Raw genomic sequence first — 16,665 nt, 5'->3', positions numbered from 1 at the left:
AGAACCAATCTTTCTATTGATGAAGTCTCCCTAATCAGAGGTCTGAAGTACAACCTATTAAACGTGGCTCAGCTCTGCGATAAAGGCAGGAAGGTTATCTTTGACTCCTCTGAATGTCAAATTATAGACAGTAAGACAAATGCTTTAATACTTACTACGCCTATGATAAATAATATTTTTATGCTCGATATGGGAAACAAGTTTTCAAAAGAAATATGTTTAGTCTCAAAGGAAGAAAATTTCTGACTATGATACAGAAGACTTGGTCATGTAAGCATGGATCTTCTAGTCAAATTAGGAAGAAAACAACTTGTTGAAGGGCTCTCAATATGAAAATTTGAAAAAAAAATCATTTATGCAATGCTTGTCAATCAGGGAAAAAAAACTAGAAAATCCTTCCAAAAGTAAAAATCTTATCTGAACCAAACGTCCTTTAGAATTGTTACATATAGATGTTGGGGTTTAGTGTCCTATAGACAATTGTTCTAGGATACAAACTTAATATAAATGAAGTGTTCTTTATATCATTTGTTTTAATGAGATATATGTTTTATAACTATATAAAGGCAATCCCTTTTAAAGAACTAAATAAAGTCTAATAAAAGGAAATCCGTGAGTTTGTTTAAAGTGATTATAAAGTGTTCATACAAGCATGAAGTGAGACGAAACTTTATAATAAACTAATAAACTTAAAACCACCCCAAGTCAAGTAATATGTTTAGGATTGACATATCACTGTTGAGACTTGCATGTAACAATGTCTTCTGTCCCGACAGAAAGCTGATCTCACAAGCTTCACATATACAGATATCTGGACAGTTACGTGGATCCAATGAAAAGTGGTTCATTAGGATTGGGGACCCGACTTGAGATAACAGGATGGGTAGATTCATCATTGTCGCCTGTTCATCTCATTGGTATTAATAGGTATAAATAATCCTCAGACTCAAAGGAATGTTAATTGGTATTCTAGATTACGGAATGTGACGCTTTGATCCTGTTGTAACACGATCCTTAACAGAGATGACTCTGGGGTGTGAACAGCAGACGTTGGGTATCACAGGAAGTGATTGCAGGATAATTATACATTGGATTGAGCATTTATCACTCCCGATAAATGGGAGATATGTCCATGGATCGCTTGTGGAAGTCTCGACTCTAAATCCTTGCAAGGTGATAGCTTAAGATTGAAATGCAGATTTCTCTTAACCTATCTAATTGGAGTTGACTCGGCCTGTACAAGTAAAGCGAACGTCTCGCTATATGTGACTTGACATTATCCATAGTCATAAGATTCAGTTCAAGGACGTAGTTGATAAAGGATCGAATTATACCGTACCTAATACGGAAAGGTCAACGACAGAATTAACCTGTCTTCTTATAGCTCTAGGGGAATGATTACGGACTTGCTAATCACATACTTTGTACATCATTCCGTTATGCAAAGATTAAATATAATTCTTTGAAAATTAAATTTAATAGTTGCATACGGCTAGAAGCAATAAGAACCTAATGGGTCACACATAAGACTTGGAACCCAAAAGAGAAACAAATGTTAATTAATTGACGGAATCTCAACTGAGCCCAATAGGGCCCAGTAACTGTAGGGGGCGATTTTTATGTATAGTAGATACATAAATAATTAATTTTATTTTATCAATTCTAATTATATTGAGATCATGAATTAAATTAATTCAAGGATAAATAAATTAGGAGTTTTAATTAGATTATATTACTCCTATTATTATCAAATAAGGTTATTATTATTATCTTTATATTTTGATATATTAATAGATAATAATTAAGAATTATATTCCGAATTAAATTCTTATTCAGTAACCTAATTCTATCTAACTTGGGATTAGATACAAGAGATTATAAATACCCCCCTACCTAGTGATTTTCGAAATACACTAAGCAAAATAAGAGAGAGAATTTCGACCCCCTTGTTCGAGGATGAGATTATCTACCGCTTCCTTCCGTTCAATTAATTTTCATCTCTTTCTCTTTATCCTTGATCTTGTGTTGATTAATTAGAGACAATATACTTTGGTTGTTATAAACGGTTGATTCTAACTTGGTCTTCCATTGTTTTTGTTTTGTGCTCGGGAACTCGAAGTAAGAGTTGTGGGCACTTCGTTTGCAACGGTAGATAGAACTTCTGAAAGGTATTTCTTTTATCCCTCTTTATATGAAATAACGATTAACGGATCTTGGGTTAATGGAAATATGTTAAAATTTTTATATTTTCGCTGCTATACGTTTGCCTATTTCCCTTTCAATAGATCTCTTTGGTCTTATTCAGCCTCTAAGTCTAGGCGGAAGAGGATTTTCTTTAGTTGCAGTAGATGACTATTCTCGATATACATGGGCCATCTTGCTCAGTAGCAAGGGTGAGAAATTTGAGACATTCTCAGCACTCTATAAGAAGATTGAGAATGACTTAAAAATAGCTCATATAAAAAGTAATAATATTGAAAAATTCAAAAACCAAATGTTTGATGAATTCTGTGAAACTAGAAACATTGACCATAATTTTTTTGCTCCTAGAACTCCTCAACAGAATGGGGTAGTTGAAAGGAAGAACAGAACTCTGGTTGAAATGACTAGGACAATGTTGACCGAAAATAAGCTTTCGAAGTAATTTTTGGGGACAAGTTGTTAACACAACATGTTATATTCTCAATAGGGTTCTAGTTAGACCTATTCTGAAGAAAACCTTACATGAACTATGGAAACGGCGAAAGCCTAAGATAAGATACTTCTAAGTTGTTGGTTATAAATGTTTTATATTGAATACTAAAGACAATTTTGCTATAATTGATTCTAAAGCTGATGAAGCCATTTTTCTTGGCTACTCAACAAACATCTTAGCCTATAGAATTTATAATAAACGAACTCTTGTACTGGAAGAGTCAGTACATGTTGAGTTCGATGAGACTAACCATGCAGAGAAGTCTAGCAAAGATTCAGAAGAAGAACAAGCCTCAGCACCTACTGAAGAAACGGACTGCTTAACCAAGTTGAGTCGGAGCCTCTGAAAGTAAAACTGAATCGGAGATTATATTTGCTGACGAAAATCTACATGCAAATATTGTTGAAACACATATAGCATAAGACATTAATCTTCCAAGAGAAGTGAGAATCCCCAAAAGGCACTCTGATAGTTACATAATTGGCATTGTCGAGAACACTGCAATAACCAGAAGTCAACTAAGACAACTTCTAAGTAATGTTGCATTCGTCTTTATGACGAATTAATAGTCAAAATGGTTCATATAGTTGGCATAAAGGATCAATTTAGCACAAAACCGAAATATAGGTATTCACTCACCCTCAAGTTCGCAAAATTTGACAAATTGACTTGGATATTATCAGTTTTAATACAAAAAATTATAAAACTTAGATCAATTTGTCAAAATTTGCCAATTTTAAGGACGAGTAGATTTGATACCTGAACTTCAATTTAGGTCAAATTAATTCTTACTGCCACCAAGTTTGAGGGTAATTTTGACCGTTACTTCAAATTATGACAGACCATGAAAGTAAACTCCATATCCATAATTATATAGGCTAAGCTCCAAATCAAGACTCAAAACACTACCATCACTTTTCCATCTCAAAACTATTTACATAAGAATAATGTAAAGAAATCATGCATTTACTTGGAACATGAGTATCTAAACCCTTGCTTGAAGTTTGAGAACCCAATGGCAATCCCAAGCAAACAAGAAAAGATAAAACACTAGTTCCAAAACCCAAAATGAAACTATCCTCGGTCTTGCAAAAATATAAATATATAATTAACAAAGAATTATGAATCATAGTTGTTAAAGACTCACCTCACTCAAAGCTGAAGATAGTGAGCATTGACTGCAAAAGTGGGGCCCTGTTTAATAAACTCTCAACTTACATGCCTCGTCAAGGTCTTGGAGCCTGAAACAAGGTGCGGTTCTGTGTTTTCACTAGGTTTTTTTTCTGTTTTGTGTAAACCAAATGTTTGACTAATCTCAACTACTAATCTAATTTAAATAAGATTAATATTAACCCTTGGTCTAAATAATAATATAAAGAGACTTAAATAAATATAGAAAGACTAGACTAGAGATGGATTAAGAGCAGACACCTAAAGAATAGTCACTTCCACTCCACTCAAACATAAAATGCGATAGACAAACAGAAGCAATGGCGGAGCCAGTATTGAAACCTCGGGGGGCTAGACCGTGTGTATAAAAAAATTAAATGCTACTTAAACATATTTATAAAAATAAGATAAAATCAATGATTAACAGATGGGAGAAGGGCAATTCATTGGTTTGATTGGGCTAAACTGTGTTATGCAAAAGATATGGGAGGGATGGGTTTTAAGGATCTGCATGTATTTAATCTAGCAATGTTAGGAAAGCAAGGGTGGAAGTTGATGAATAACCCAAATACTTTAGTAAGTCGAATTTTCAAGGCTAAATATTTTCCAAGGGTGGACCTACTGCTCTTCAAATTAGGCAATAATCCTAGTATGGTTTGGAGGAGTATTTGGAGTGGACTGAGTATTCTTGAGAGAGGGGTGAGATGGAGGGTGGGGAATGGTAGAAGGATAAAAGTATGGAAGGACCATTGGGTGCCAAAACTAGATGACTTTAGAGTGCATTCTTATCTAATTCCTGGGTTAGAGGATTTGAGGGTAGGGGATCTATTAGAAGAAGATGGAAGGAGATGGGATATGGACAAATTGAGGGGCTATTTTAGTGAATCTGAAGCTTCTGACATCTGTGATATCATCTTACCATTGAGGGATAAGGAGGATGTGAGGATATGGCATTGGTCAAAGGATGGGGTTTATAATGTTAGATCTGGATATATTACTGGAATGTTGTTGAAACAGGAGGGAATTGTGAGTGAGGGGTGGAAAAGGCTTTGGAATTTGGATGTACCACCAAAACTGAAATTATTTCTCTGGAAAGTGTGTGCAAAGTGTTTACCTACCCGGTCTAGACTTGCCCAAAGAAGAGTCCCGATATCTATTGAATGCCCGACGTGTGTGGAGGAGGATGAGACGAATTGTCATTTATTCACAGTTTGTTCTTTTGCAGGTGAAATCTGGAGGATTGCTGGTTTGACGATACCACAAGTTGGTAGCTTGACTTTCCCCCAGTGGTTATTACAAGAACTCGGAAGTCAAACACCAGAAAGATGTGAAAGAATCTGCTGTGCTTTGAAGGCAATATGGGAACACCGGAACAGGGTACTGTGGAAGGAGGAGTGGTGGCCACCGGACCTGAGCTGGAGATCGGTTGCTGACGAAGCTCGGGACTGGAAAGCTTTCAGATCAGCCCCGACAAAACGAGCCATACAGGGCAGAACCTCAGTGTCGGGTCCAAACCGTTGGCTTCCGCCAGCCACAGGAGCGGTAAAATGCAATATGGACGCGGCAATTTTTGCTTCGGAAGGGAGATGCGGCTTGGGTGCAGTGGTAAGAGATGAATTCGGTTCATTTTTATTTGGTAGCAAGTGTCTAATAAATGGCATGAAGGAACCAAAAATTGTCGAAGCTTTAGCGGTACGCACATGTTTATGTTGGCTTGCTAGTCAAAATTTTACCCATGTTGAGTTTGAGTCAAATGCTAAGGTAGTTGTGGATGTGGTTCTCTCTTACCGACAGGATTATACAGAATTTGGCTTGATCATACAGGATTGCAAGGACATTTTTAATGCTCAACCCAGTTTTAAATTAGCGTATGTTTCTCGTTTAGCGAATAGGACCGCTCATTTGGTAGCTAGGCGGGCCTGTTCCAATGCTAGCGATTGTTTTTTTTCTATTTTGCCTATTTGGTTGTCAAACACTATTATCGAGGATGCAAGTCCTCTTCTTTAATATATTGATTCTTTTGGTAAAAAAAAAACAGACAATTATAAAAAAATTAGCTAATAAAAAAACTAATGAACTAAAAAAACAAAATTATTGAATTTATTTATTGTTTAATTTAGAATCCTAATTATATAAGTAAATAATTATGGTTGAATTATGACCGTTATTATTTGTTTTGTTGTTTTGATGCTTTATATAATTTTCACAATTTAGGAATGTTTTATATGTTTGTTAGTGGTGAAATCTCGGCTTGCGGATTTTATACCAATGAACAATTAAGAAAATAAGCACAACACCTTAACATAAAAAATAAAAAAAATAATAAGCACAGCCAGTGTATCAAACAGGCCACCGCCCTGCCCAATATCCTAAACCTGAAATCACCTTATCCTATCACAACATTCATTAGATTGGTACCTAAACAGTGGCACTCTCGTAATTATTTCCCGTAGAAAGCATTTCTCTCTTCCATTTTCTTGCATATTAAAAGAGAGTTCTTCCCGACACAAAAACCTTCAGCCATGGCTGGAGCTCTAGGAAGAAAAACCTCTCTTTGGGGTTTTCCGGCGGGGCACGAGGGTCGGGGCCTCCCCACCCCCTCTGGCTCTGCCCCTTCGAAGAAGAATATCAAGTGACAAGTATGAAGTTAAAAAGAGTATATACATATATATATATATATGCACCTTATGTTCTCGAACACGTGCCTTGAGTCTAGGCCCTTAAGGCCAATCCTTTGTAATAACATAGTAACAAAAGTCATTCTGTCATGGCCACATGACCCATCGTTAAAGTCAATATACAGTTCTATAATAAAAGTAATAATATTAAAATAGCAAGTGATATGAACAAACATACCGATCATGACCACCGAAATCTCATCAGGGGTATCTCCAATGGCTTTCCTCCTACAATGGCTGAAGGAACTCCCCAAGCCCGTGTTGCTTTTGGCGTTCATTCTAATAGCACTCGTCATGAAGTTTCTCCTAAAGGAAAACCACAGGAAAAGAAAGCTCAATCTCCCACCAAGTCCACCAAAGTTCCCAATTATTGGCAATCTTCACCAGCTGGGTAACATGCCTCACGTTTCTCTTCTTCGCCTATCTCACAAGTATGGTCCAATCATGTTTCTACAGTTAGGTCAGATCCCAACTGTTGTAATTTCATCTGCTAGATTGGCTAAGGAAGTGCTGAAAACTCATGATCTTGCACTTTCAAGCCGTCCTCAACTCTTCTCAGCCAAATTTCTCTTCTACGGCTGCACAGATATTGCCTTTGCTCCTTATGGTGCTTATTGGAGGAGCGTAAGGAAAATTTGCATACTTGAGTTGCTCAGTGCCAAGCGTGTCCAATCATTTGGCTATGTTAGGGAAGAAGAGGTTGCTTCTTTAATTCAAAGATGTGCAGCAGATTCATCATCTTCTCGTGGACCTATCAATCTTAGCAAGATGATTAGGCTATATTCAAATGATGTTCTTTGCAGGGTAACACTTGGAAGGAGCTTCTCTCGTGGAGGAGAGTGTGATAAGCATGGTTTCCAAAAGATGCTCGAGGATTATCAGGAGCTGCTTGGAGGATTCAGTCTCGGAGACTATTTTCCTTCCATGGAGTTTGTACATAGCTTAACAGGAATGAAATCGAAACTCCTTAATACCTTCCAAAGGTTCGATCAGTTTTTTGATGAAATCATAAGTGAACATTTGAACTCTGCGGGGAAACAAGAGGAGCATAAGGATCTTTTAGATGTCTTACTTGATATACACAAGAATCGAACAGCAGATGTGTTTCTTACCATGGATAACGTTAAAGCAGTCATCTTGGTGAGTAATTAGTACTTTCTTCAATTCATTCACAAATTCCGGATGAATGATTTTCAATTGGCGATGTTATGTTGTTGCAGGACATGTTTGCTGCAGGAACTGATACGACTTTCATAACTCTTGATTGGGCGATGACAGAGCTGATTATGAATCCCAGAGTCATGGAAAAAGCACAAGCTGAAATCCGGAGCCTGATTGGTGAGAGAAGAGTTGTGCAAGAACCCGATCTGCCTCAGCTGCACTATATGAAAGCTGTAATCAAAGAGATCTTCCGATTACATCCACCTGTTCCTGTTTTAGTCCCAAGAGAATCCATGGAAGATGTAATCATTGATGGGTACAACATTCCAACTAAAACACGAATTTATGTAAATGTATGGGCAATGGGGAGGGATTCAAAACAATGGAAAAATCCTGAAAAGTTTGAACCAGAAAGATTTATGGGAAGCAGCATAGATTTCAAGGGGCGGGACTTTGAGCTCATACCTTTTGGAGCTGGTAGAAGAAGCTGCCCAGCTATTCATTTTGGAACAGCAAGTATTGAGCTTGCTTTAGCTCAACTTATGCACAGCTTTGATTGGGAACTTCCAGCAGGAGAAAAAGCTCAAGATATTGATAATAGTGAAGCTTTTGGCATCTCAATGCACAGGACAGCTCCTCTGTACGTCATCGCCAAACCACATTTCCAGTACTAAATAAACCCTAAACATACAATAAAGTTGAATACAAACTCTTTTTATAGAAATCTTCTACTATCTGCGGTAGAAATCTTACAGTTACTAGTAATTGACAATAATCTTTGTACTTCGTCTGGAGTCTTCATTGTTATCCAGGAAATAAACTCTCTTGCGCATTATATCAAACACCTTGAGCCCCAATCAGTCCAATCTTATAACCTGCGCTAAAACCACAAGCACAATGTATCAGAAAAGAGAAAAAATCATTATCAATTTATCCCAAATGGAGAGAGAACAAAAGGAATCCTAACAACAGAGCTTGCAAACCTAAGCAGTGTGTTCGTTTGCAAGGATGAAAGTGAAACAATTGAGCAAACCATGACGGAAAAGTAGTTTCGTTATTGTTGAGTAGGGACATGAATTTGGGAGCACAAGCGAAAATTACAAAACTGGATTAAATGGTAGGTTATCCCGACACTCTTTAAAAATAATATAAATAATTAATTTTCAGTGATTTAAAAGCTATTAAGATATATCATCTCCAATAATACTTTTTATATTCACACTTTGGCCCTGTTTGGGAATTAGCTGTTAGCGGATTACGTTAGCTGATTACATTAGCTGATTTGACTAGCTGTTTGTGTAGACATGTTTGGTAAAAATTAGTTGATTGATAATAGCGGTTTATGCAAAAAGACGAATAAGGGCATTAATTTTGACGCAGAAGAAAAGAGAGTCTATCTATTAGGGTTAAAGAAGTCCATTAATTTTAATATTGCAAAACGATAATTGAAAAAGCTCCTAAAATGAGCTTTTTCTAAATTAGCGTTTTCATCCCAAAACTCTCTCAAAACTCTCTCCACCAAACACTCCAATCAACGGTTTCGGTGGTCAAACCTCTAAAGTTGGTCAAAATCGCTCTTTTTATTCCAAAACGCTCTTTACCAAACAGGGCCTTTATTTATTATTTCATCATTGAAATTATTAAGTGTTGTTATATCTACCAATAGTGTGAGGAGAGAGATTATACAATAATAAATTATTAATAAAAAATAAATTAAGAGGCACTAAGAAATGTAGAGAGACTCTCTATTAATAGAAAGGATTGAGAGACTCTTAGGGTCCGTTTGGTATGCCGTAATGCAATGTAATATAATCAAGGTCGTAATGTAATCAAAGTTGTAATGGTATGGAATGGAATAGTAATTCTATTACCATGTTTGGTTGACAATTATGATGTAATGTAATAACTATTACAATACTTATATTTTTCTAATTAAATGAAATCATAAAATTTTATTTACATAATTAAAATCAACGAAAAACATGAAAAGCGTGCTTGTGAAAAATCGAATCGAAATCAAATACAAAATTAGATTAACCGAAATCAATAAATTAGTATATAGTTCGCTTTTTCTCGTTTCTTTTAATTTCCATTTTCAACAATTTTTACCGTTTTTTTAATTTCCATTTTGCAACATTTTTCACTGTTTTTCTATTTTCTCTTTTTCCGGTTTTTCGTTTTTCTTTTCATTTTTCGCATTTTTTCGGTTTTTCGTTTTTTATTCATTTTTCTCGTTTTCAATTTTCATGTTTTTCTACTTTTTGAGACGTGAGTAGGGGTGTGCATCAGTTCAGTTTAAACCGCATACCGAATCGAGTGAATTCGGTTTTTTTAACAATTCGGTTCGGAATCGGTTTTAATTTTAAGTGTATTTCGGTATTCGGTTCGGTTTGACAGAAAATGTAAAAAAATCGAACCGCACCGAATTAGACATATTTTACATTTATATATATATATATATATATATATATATATATATATATATATATATTGGAAATATTTCAATTTTTTTGTTGTTTTTTTTGTTGTTGAGGTAGGTAACTTTAATGAGAAAATATAGTGATTTTTATTTGTTATTTGTTATTTTTAACTTAATCGGTTTGTTCGGTTTAAACCGAACTAAACCGCATATTTCGGTTGGTTTTAATTCGGTTTTACCTATTATTCGGTTCGGTGTCGGTTTGAATTATTTTGATCATTTCGGCATTCCGTTTTTTCGATTCGGTTCGGTTTTGTACCGATGCACACCCCTAGACGTGAGATTTGAGAAATGAGAGCTTAGATGACAATGTAATGAGAATTCAAGTCATTTTTCTATGTAATGGGGATTACAAGATTTCTTCAACAAAATTTAACTCAAGGTTTTTTCATTTCATTACAATGAAATTGTAACATACAACCAAACATGGTAATGAGCCTTCAATGTAATGGTCATTCCATTACGAAGGTCATTACGTCTTACCAAACGACACCTTAGTGATTTGAGGAGCCACTAAGAGCCTGTTGTGTTGGAGCTGATTTTTCATTCTCCCTCCTCAAATTTTAACTTAAGAGCCAATTTAAGAGGTTGTTGGAGATGCTCTTATATATTTAGACTAATTATAGCCATTACCTATCTTAACTATTTATTTCTGAAAATATGGTTTATATATGTATATAACCACTTAGAAACTGTTATAAAAATACCGAAATTATAGTGTGATTATAACCACACTTATATAGATTAATAAATATATGTAAATATATATATATGTAATAATAATATAATGAAGAACTTAGGTTGAAAGAAAGATTATAATAGCATAAAAGCTTAATCTTGGTGTGTATTACAAATGGGGGTACAAGCCTATTTATAGTAGTAGGCTTACAAAATGAATGGTCCTAATTACATTTATTTTTAAATATAACATATGTATATTTAATACATGTTTAGTTGTTGGTGTACATGCATTTAATTTGGTGGCTATGCATTTAATATGGTGGACATCCATTAATAATAATAATTAACCTAATGGTAATTATTTATAACACTCCCCCTTGCATGTCCATCCATGCGAATAGGGCACTGCCTCATTAAAAACCTTACCAAGTAAAACCCAGTGAGAAAAAACCATTGGTCAAGGGGAAAAAGAGTACAATGTTTACTCCCCCTATTCACAGTATTACTGAAGATCTCTGAGACGGTGCATTCCAATACCGTAAACCAACTTCTTAAAAGTTGTAGAAGGTAATGGCTTTGTGAACAAATCTGCCAGATTGTCACTTGATCGAATTTGTTGAATACTGATTTCACCATTCTTTTGAAGATCATGAGTAAAGAAATTTTTTGGTGAAATGTGCTTTATTCTGTCTCCTTTAATGTAGCCTTCCTTCAATTGAGCAATGCAAGCTCAATTATCTTCATATATTGTAGTCGGTGTTCCTTCATCTGATGATCTACCACATAACTCTCGTATATGCTTGGTTAATGATCTTAGCCAAACACATTCTTGGCTTGCTTTATGAATAGCTATTAACTCAGCATGATTTGAGGAAGTAGTTGTAATAGTTTGTTTCGTAGAGCGCCAAGATATAGATGTACTTCCATATGTGAATAAATAGCATGTTTGTGATCGAGCTTTGTGTGGATCAGATAAGTAACCCGCATCTGCATGGCCTACTAATTTAGGTTTAGTTTCATATGCATAAAATAAATCCAAATCAATAGTTCCTTGAAGATAGCGGAATATATGCTTAATTCCATTCCAATGCCTTCGTGTAGGTGCAGAGCTGTATCTAGATAACAAATTGACAGAAAAAGCAATATCGGGCCTCGTATTCTTAGCAAGATACATTAGTGCACCTATTGCACTAAGATATGGTACTTCAGGACCAAGAATCTCTTTATCTTCCCGGGATCGAAAAGGATCTTTGATTACATCAAGTGATCGAACAACCATTGGACTACTCAATGGATGTGCTTTGTCCATGTAAAATATTTTAAGGATCTTTTCTGTGTAAATGGATTGGTGAAGAAAAATTCCATTTTCTAGGTGAACAATTTGTAAGCCAAGAAAAAAATTTATCTTCCCAAGATCTTTCATCTCAAATTCCTTTTTCAAATAATCCACTGCTTTTGAAATCTCTTCAGGAGTTCCAATAATATTCAGATCATCTACATAAATAGAAATGATAGAAAATCCAGTTCCCGATCTCTTTATGAAAACACATGGACAAATTTGATCATTCTTATAACCCTCTTTCAACAGATATTCACTAAGACAATTATACCACATGCGCCCAAATTGTTTCAGTCCATACAAGGACCTCTGTAACTTTATCGAATAAAGTTCTCGTTTTTCATATTTTTCTTACAGCTTAAATCCTTCAGGGATTTTCATGTGGATATCATTATCAAGTGAGCCATATAGATAAGCTGTAACTACATCCATTAAGTGCATGCTCAATCTTTCTTGTACTACCAAGCTAATTAGATATCGAAAAGTTATTGCATCCACAACAAAAGAATATGTCTCCTCATAATCAATTCCAGGTCTTTGGGAAAAACCTTGTGCAACAAGTCTTGCTTTATATCTCGTAACTTCATTTTTCTCATTTCTCTTTCTAACAAATACCCATTTGTATCCTACGGGTTTAACACCTTTCGGTGTTTGGACTACTGGTCCAAAAACCTCGCGTTTGTTGAGAGAATTCAATTCTGCTTAGATTGCATCTTTCCATTTTTGCCAATCATTTCTACTTTGGCATTCTTGAACAGATTGTGGTTCATGATCCATATTTTCATCTATAATGTTCATTGCCACATTATATGCAAAAATATGATCCACAATTATTTCCTTTCTATCACATCTCTTTTCAGAACTAACATAATTTATTAAAATCTCTTCATTTGTAACAACTTCAGGTGTTTGTGCAACTTCAGATGTTTGTACAACTTCAGGTGTTTGTACTATTTCAGAGGTTTGCACTTCTTCAGAAAGTGTGTTTATGTTAGTATTTACATCTTCAATAGATTCATTCTTATCATTGACCGATTTTCTTTTTCTAGGATTTTTATCCTTTGAACCAATAGGGCGTCCACGCTTCAGGCGTGCTTGAGAATTATTATCATGTTTTTCTTCAGGAATTTCAATACGAATTGGTGCATTAACTGCTGGTATATGCGATTTTGTTACTCGTTTTGGATCAGCAAGTGCATCTAGCAACTGATTTGCTAAATTTTGAAGATGAATTATTTTCTGAACTTGTTGTTCATAATCCTTTGTTTTAGGATCCATGTGAGAGAGATTTATGAAGTTTTCCATGTTATTGCCTTTTCCACATCTTTATTTTCTCCCCCTAATTTAGGGAATGTGGATTCATCAAAATGACAATCTTGAAAACGTGCAGTGAACATATCTTCCGTTAATGGCTCAAGATATTTAATTATTGAGGGAGATTCATAACCAACATAAATTCCTAATCTCCTTTGAGGGCCCATTTTAGTACGATGTGGTGGAGCAATAGGAACATATACTACACATCCAAAAATTCTTAGATGAGAAATATTAGGCTCATGACCAAAAGCTAATTGTAATGGGGAATACTCATGATAACTTGTTGGTCTAATAGATATAAGTGATGCTGCATGTAAAATTACATATCCCTACACAGATTTAGGAAGATTAGTTCGCATGAATAATGGTCTAGCGATTAATTGCAGACGTTTAATAAATGATTCTGCTAGACCATTTTGTGTATGAACATAAGCTACATGATGTTCAACACTTATCCCAAGTGACATACAATAATCATTAAATGTTTGGGATGTAAATTCACCGGCATTATCAAGACGAATTGTCTTAATTGGATAATTAGGAAACTGTGCTCTTAATCTAATGATTTGAGCAAGTAATCTCGCAAAAGCTATATTGCGTGATGATAATAAACATACATGTGACCATCGAGTAGAAGCATCAATTAGAACCATAAAGTACCTAAATGGTCCACATGGTGGATGAATCGATCCACATATATCGCCTTGAAGGCATTCTAAAAATGTTAGTGATTCAATTCCAGTCTTACCCTTCGAGGGCCTTATAATTAATTTTCCTTGCGAACAAGCAGCACAAAAATATTCATTGATTTGAAGAATCTTCTGGCTCTTCAATGGATGCCCATGTGCATTTTCTATAATTTTTCTCATCATTATAGAACCAGGATGACCCAGTCTATCGTGTCAAATCTTATAAATATTTGAATCTGTAAACTTCTGGTTTACTGTAAGATTTGCTTCAATCACATTAATGAATGTGAAATATAAACTAGAGGATAAAGTATTAAATTTTTCCATCATATATTTCTTCCCTGAAATTATATTCGTAACATAAAGACATTCTTGATTTCCTTCATTTATAGTCTCAATATGATATCCATTTCTGCGAATATTTATGAAATAGCAAATTTCTGTGAGATTTTGGAGAAAATAATGCATTATTTATAATAAACTTTGTTCCTCTATTGGTATGATCACACTGGCTCTGCCGGAGCCTTCAATTAATTTTGTGTTACCAGATATTGTAGTAGGATTATACTAGCTCTGCTGGAGCCCTCAATTAATTTTTTGTGCTACTATATTGTAGTAACAACTGTTTATCCCTTTCTCAAAGAAAAATATTCTGCATTTGTATACTATACATAGTTCAATACATGTAATATCTGTATATATTCATATAATTAAAACTCAAATCGGGTTGTTCCCATATAAAATTTCAACCCATCTAGAACCTAAAAAAATTACAATTTAATGTAATAGATTACGGTGAAAATAACAGTGTTTGATAAGGATCAAACTGGAATTTATTCTTAATTAAATGGATAATGAATAATTTCCTACTTTTAATTTTCTATTAATGCTAATCAAAAGAATAAATCAAAAGATTAAACTGTTTTAGTAGAAGATAAAAATTATTTTTTGCAAGGATTAGTACATTATCCCTCTCTCCAGAAAATAACAATAACAAGTGACTCAAAAACACTTGACAACTTCAACAAAAATAAATTTTATTTTATTTAACCTACTTCTATTGTTTCCTTCCTCCCTATTGAGGACCGAGAACGATCTCGGGAAGGAAATAGGCGAATATTATGAGGAGGATGGCAAGAAGAATTATCTCTGTGAGTAGGAGGTAACCGATTTCATCCATGGGTTCTAGTTCTATTGGATTCGCCATTTTTTTTTCTTTTGGTGTGGACAAAGAGAGGATGGAAGATGGTGAATATGCAGTTGGGTTAATGGAGGCGTGGATTAGTAGATACATAAGTGTCTTTATATAGTGTGTCAGTTTTAGGATTGAATATGGTACGACGACGTATTTGATATGTACATATATTAGGACAGAATGATGACGATATGCTGACATTATAATGACGTATTTGATACGTCTAAAGAATATGTAAACGGTGTATATGTACGGTGTATATATACTGTGTATGTATACGATGTATATGGACAATATAATACAAAGAATTGTTTAGAAATAAAATTATAATATGTAACAAATAAAATTAATAGCACTTACTTGAGATTAATAGAAATTTTTTTTGAAATTAATCGATTTGCGCAAACTCGTGCTGATAACGTGTTATAAAAATACCGAAATTATAGTGTGATTATAACCACACTTATATAAATTAATAAATATATGTAAATATATATATGGAGATTAATAATAATATAATGAAGAACTTAGATTGAGAGAAAGATTATAATAGCATAAAAGCTTAATCTTGGTGTGTATTACAAATGGGGGTACAAGCCTATTTATAGTAGTAGGCTTACAAAATGAATGGTCCTAATTACACTTATCTTTAAGCATAACATGCGTATATTTAATATATGTTTAGTTATTGGTGTGCATGCATTTAATTTGGTGGATATGCATTTAATATGGTGGACATCCATTAATAATAATTAACCCAATGGTAATTATTTATATCAGAAACAACTTTTATAATTAGCAAATTAATATTTAGAAAATATTTATTTTAAAAAAGTTAGTTAAAATTTAAAAGCAATAAATCATATTCTGATGAGGACATCTCTAGTTCGAGTGGCCAGGGGTCGAGTCACGCGGAGCGTGGACTCAATGTTCGTGAAGGAGGGAGAGACCCAACCAAAGAGAACCAAGTCCAAGACCACACCCACGCGGAGCGTGCGTTAGAACACGCAGAGCGTGGAAGAGCGGAGCCAAGCGAAGGGGAAAGACCAGCTACGAGCGAGGGAGGCCAGGAGGTTGAAACCGCGGAGCGTCGAATTCCATGCGGAGCGCCAACATATACATGTAGAGGGTGGAACATAACACGCGGAGCGTGGATCGTTTTAAGAAGACTTCCTTTCCAAGTTCTTGAGGAAGGGGACAAGAGCTGCAACATCTTTATTTACTGTTTTGCCACTATGTCTATTTACAAGACTACAACCTC

General features: G+C 34.8%; 1 protein-coding gene and 1 long non-coding RNA gene across 4 annotated transcripts; one reads left to right on the top strand and one right to left on the bottom strand.

Annotated features, from left to right (window-relative positions):
- Positions 1 to 2,686: 2,686 nt before the first annotated feature.
- On the bottom strand, positions 2,687 to 8,814 carry LOC136229576 (uncharacterized). 3 transcript variants are annotated; one of them, XR_010689173.1, is made up of 8 exons: positions 8,688 to 8,814; positions 8,458 to 8,579; positions 8,170 to 8,385; positions 7,656 to 7,974; positions 6,722 to 7,570; positions 6,550 to 6,627; positions 3,843 to 3,936; positions 2,687 to 3,193 (listed from the first exon to the last, which is right to left on the bottom strand). It is a non-coding gene; the product is annotated as an uncharacterized lncRNA (long non-coding RNA). The 3 variants fall into 3 exon arrangements; XR_010689167.1 differs by having other exon boundaries at positions 6,550 to 7,570; XR_010689168.1 differs by lacking the exons at positions 2,687 to 3,193; positions 3,843 to 3,936 and having other exon boundaries at positions 6,497 to 6,627.
- LOC136229569 (cytochrome P450 71AP13-like) lies at positions 6,727 to 8,546 on the top strand. Its single transcript, XM_066018448.1, has 2 exons — positions 6,727 to 7,683; positions 7,764 to 8,546. The coding sequence occupies exons 1-2, from the start codon at positions 6,727 to 6,729 to the stop codon at positions 8,376 to 8,378; spliced, it is 1,572 nt and encodes a 523-aa protein (XP_065874520.1). The 3' UTR covers positions 8,379 to 8,546.
- Positions 8,815 to 16,665: the final 7,851 nt, after the last annotated feature.

The sequence above is a fragment of the Euphorbia lathyris genome, chromosome 1, assembly GCF_963576675.1.
Source record: "Euphorbia lathyris chromosome 1, ddEupLath1.1, whole genome shotgun sequence".
NCBI lineage: Eukaryota > Viridiplantae > Streptophyta > Magnoliopsida > Malpighiales > Euphorbiaceae > Euphorbia > Euphorbia lathyris.
Note: the sequence above shows the minus strand (reverse complement) of the source record. Positions and strands in the feature narration are given on the sequence as shown.

Bases quoted from the DNA above. Each gene is read 5' to 3' on its own strand.
- LOC136229569 (XM_066018448.1), top strand. From the start codon at position 6,727: ATGACCACCGAAATCTCATCAGGGGTATCTCCAATGGCTTTCCTCCTA. The intron at 7,684-7,763 runs GTGAGTAATTAG...ATGTTGTTGCAG, and splicing joins ACGTTAAAGCAGTCATCTTG to GACATGTTTGCTGCAGGAAC.